Source organism: Perca fluviatilis, chromosome 16, assembly GCF_010015445.1.
Source record: "Perca fluviatilis chromosome 16, GENO_Pfluv_1.0, whole genome shotgun sequence".
Taxonomy (NCBI): domain Eukaryota; kingdom Metazoa; phylum Chordata; class Actinopteri; order Perciformes; family Percidae; genus Perca; species Perca fluviatilis.
The window spans coordinates 3,217,406-3,219,905 of NC_053127.1; the positions used below are offsets into that span (position 1 = coordinate 3,217,406).

A 2,500-nucleotide genomic window follows, 5' to 3' on the forward strand; every position below is an offset into this window, starting at 1 on the left:
CGCTTAAAGGGGAAGAGACGAGACAGCACCTGGAGGGAGCGGAACACACATAATACACACACACGTACACCCAGATGGAAACACACACACACACACACACACACACACACACACACACACACACACACACACACACACACAATACACAGACACACACAATACACAGACAGACACACACAATACACAGACAGACAGACAGACAGACACACACACAATACACAGACACACACATAATACACACACACACACACACACACACACCAGACAGACACAGACACACCATACAATACACACACACACACACACACAATACAATATACACACACAGACAGACAGACAGACAGACAGACAGACAGACAGACAGAACACACACACACACACACACACACACACACACACACACACACACACACACACACACACACACACACACACAACGTCAGTTCATCTCCCTGGACCTGTCTCTCCACACAGTTTTCCCGGCTAACAGCCATCTTTAAAGGCTTTATATACACTATATATGTCAGGTTATGACCGTAAAACACTCACCTTTACAGCTCTCCAGGCTGGCGCGACCAACGGCTCCGCTCAACGGCCATTTAACAACCGTTAACTGTCAGTTTATCAACCAATTAAAGGAGCTAATGCCGTTAGCTCAGGTTAGCTTCAGGTAACATGACGTTAGCTTGGAACTTCACGTCGACTTTAACGTGAAATGGAGCTTTTAAATCTGTACAGTTTCTTAGCCCAGACGAGTAGCTTCTCTAAAGCAGCTGCGTTCAGTTTACTATCACGGATACACTTTATATTTCTGTTTTTCTGTTAGCTTAATGATTGTCTAACGGACTTTGACAGCATCGGCGAAGCTTCGATAAGGCGACGACTTCCGGCCAAACCCTCCTTCAGAATAAAAGCCTCATTAACAACATCCATGTTAATAAAATAAGACTTCCGGCCAAAACGTCCTTCAGAATAAAAGCCTCATTAACAACGCCATGGTTAATAAAATAAATACGTAAAACACTAAATATTGGTCATAATAAGTATTTAAGACATATATTGAAGTAGCTGCTGTATTGGCTGAATACGGCACAGAGGGTTATGTTGTATTTGTCTAGAAGTCAAAGATGTATTTTACCTCTGACTGTTGAAACCGAACATGGTATTATTAGTACTTTAATAGATCTGAGTACTTCCTGTTTTTGTCACATTTTTCGATGTATTACTTCCTCCACTTTTGCATCTTAAAATACTCACTTATATAACTAATATAATATATTTCTATGACACAGAATGCATGTAGTACTCAGTGATGACCAGCAGGTGGCAGAACTCTGACATAAAAAAACAAATAAATAAATAAACGGAACAACTTTCTAGCAGAATTCACAGTTTCAAACATAGAAATCTGAGTTGTTACTTTAATACAATAACAAATGTGAGTCATTCTTCATTACAGTTCAGGATGTGTTCTCCATGATACTGTCTGTGAGTAGTATACATAGAAATGAGTTTAAATATTATAGAAAAAAGTTTAAATATATATTTTAGAAAAAAGTTTTAATATTATATATTTTAGAAAAAAGTTTAAATATTTTAGAAAAAGTTTTTTTGTCACTTTAAAAAAAATGTTTTTGTGTTTTTCCCCCACAGAAGCTTTTTCCGACATTTTTGTCACTTTTTTCAACGTATTTTTATAAAAAACAATTTTATTAAATGCTATAAAATTGAAACAACAAAAAGAGTTTAAATATTTTAGAAAAAGTTTTAATACTTTAGAAAAGTTTAAATATTTTAGAAAAATGTTTAAATATTTTAGAAAAATGTTTAAATATTTTAGAAAAATGTTTAAATATTTTAGAATTTTTTAAAAATATTTTAGAAAAAGCTTAAATATTTTAGAAAAAAGTTTAAATATTTAAGAAAAAAGTTTAAATATTTTAGAAAACGTTTAAATATTGAAAAAAAAATTTAAAATATTTTAGAAAAAGTTTTAATATTTTAGAAAACGTTTAAATATTTAATTTATATTTTTATATTTTGTACATTTATAAGTCATTTTTCATGTAAATCGTGTTAATAATATGCATTTTTTTGCATCACTTTTATATCTTTTAGGCAGATAATTTACTCAGTGATGACCAGCAGGTGGCAGAAGAACTCTGACATCAGAATGAAAATGTAAATCAATTAATCAATCAATCAATCAATCAACATTTATTTATATATATATATATATATATATATATATATATATATATATATAAATATATATATATGTTGTGAGTGCTTGGTAGTGCTGTGACGTCACATGAAAACTATGAATTCTGTGCCGATGTTGGGGGAGAGAAGTCAAGGAAGTCCAACAGCTCTCAGAGCAGAAAGGGATGTGGCCATATCATCAGGTCAACAGTGACCCAGCCTGTTTTGCCTATTTATGAAGCATAAAGTATAAATTATGTGTTACATCTTCTTAGCCACCTTCTTTCCAACCTATTCC

At 33.1% G+C, this 2,500-nt stretch overlaps 1 protein-coding gene across 1 annotated transcript in view; it reads right to left on the bottom strand.

Moving 5' to 3' along the window:
- LOC120544249 (probable dolichyl pyrophosphate Glc1Man9GlcNAc2 alpha-1,3-glucosyltransferase) overlaps window positions 1-2,500 on the bottom strand; it is a 24,309-nt gene that overhangs the window by 8,432 nt on the left and 13,377 nt on the right. The window contains 1 exon segment of the mRNA XM_039777882.1: window positions 1-46. This exon segment is cut by the window's left edge and continues 77 nt beyond it. Coding sequence (XP_039633816.1) covers window positions 1-46 — 46 coding nt within the window.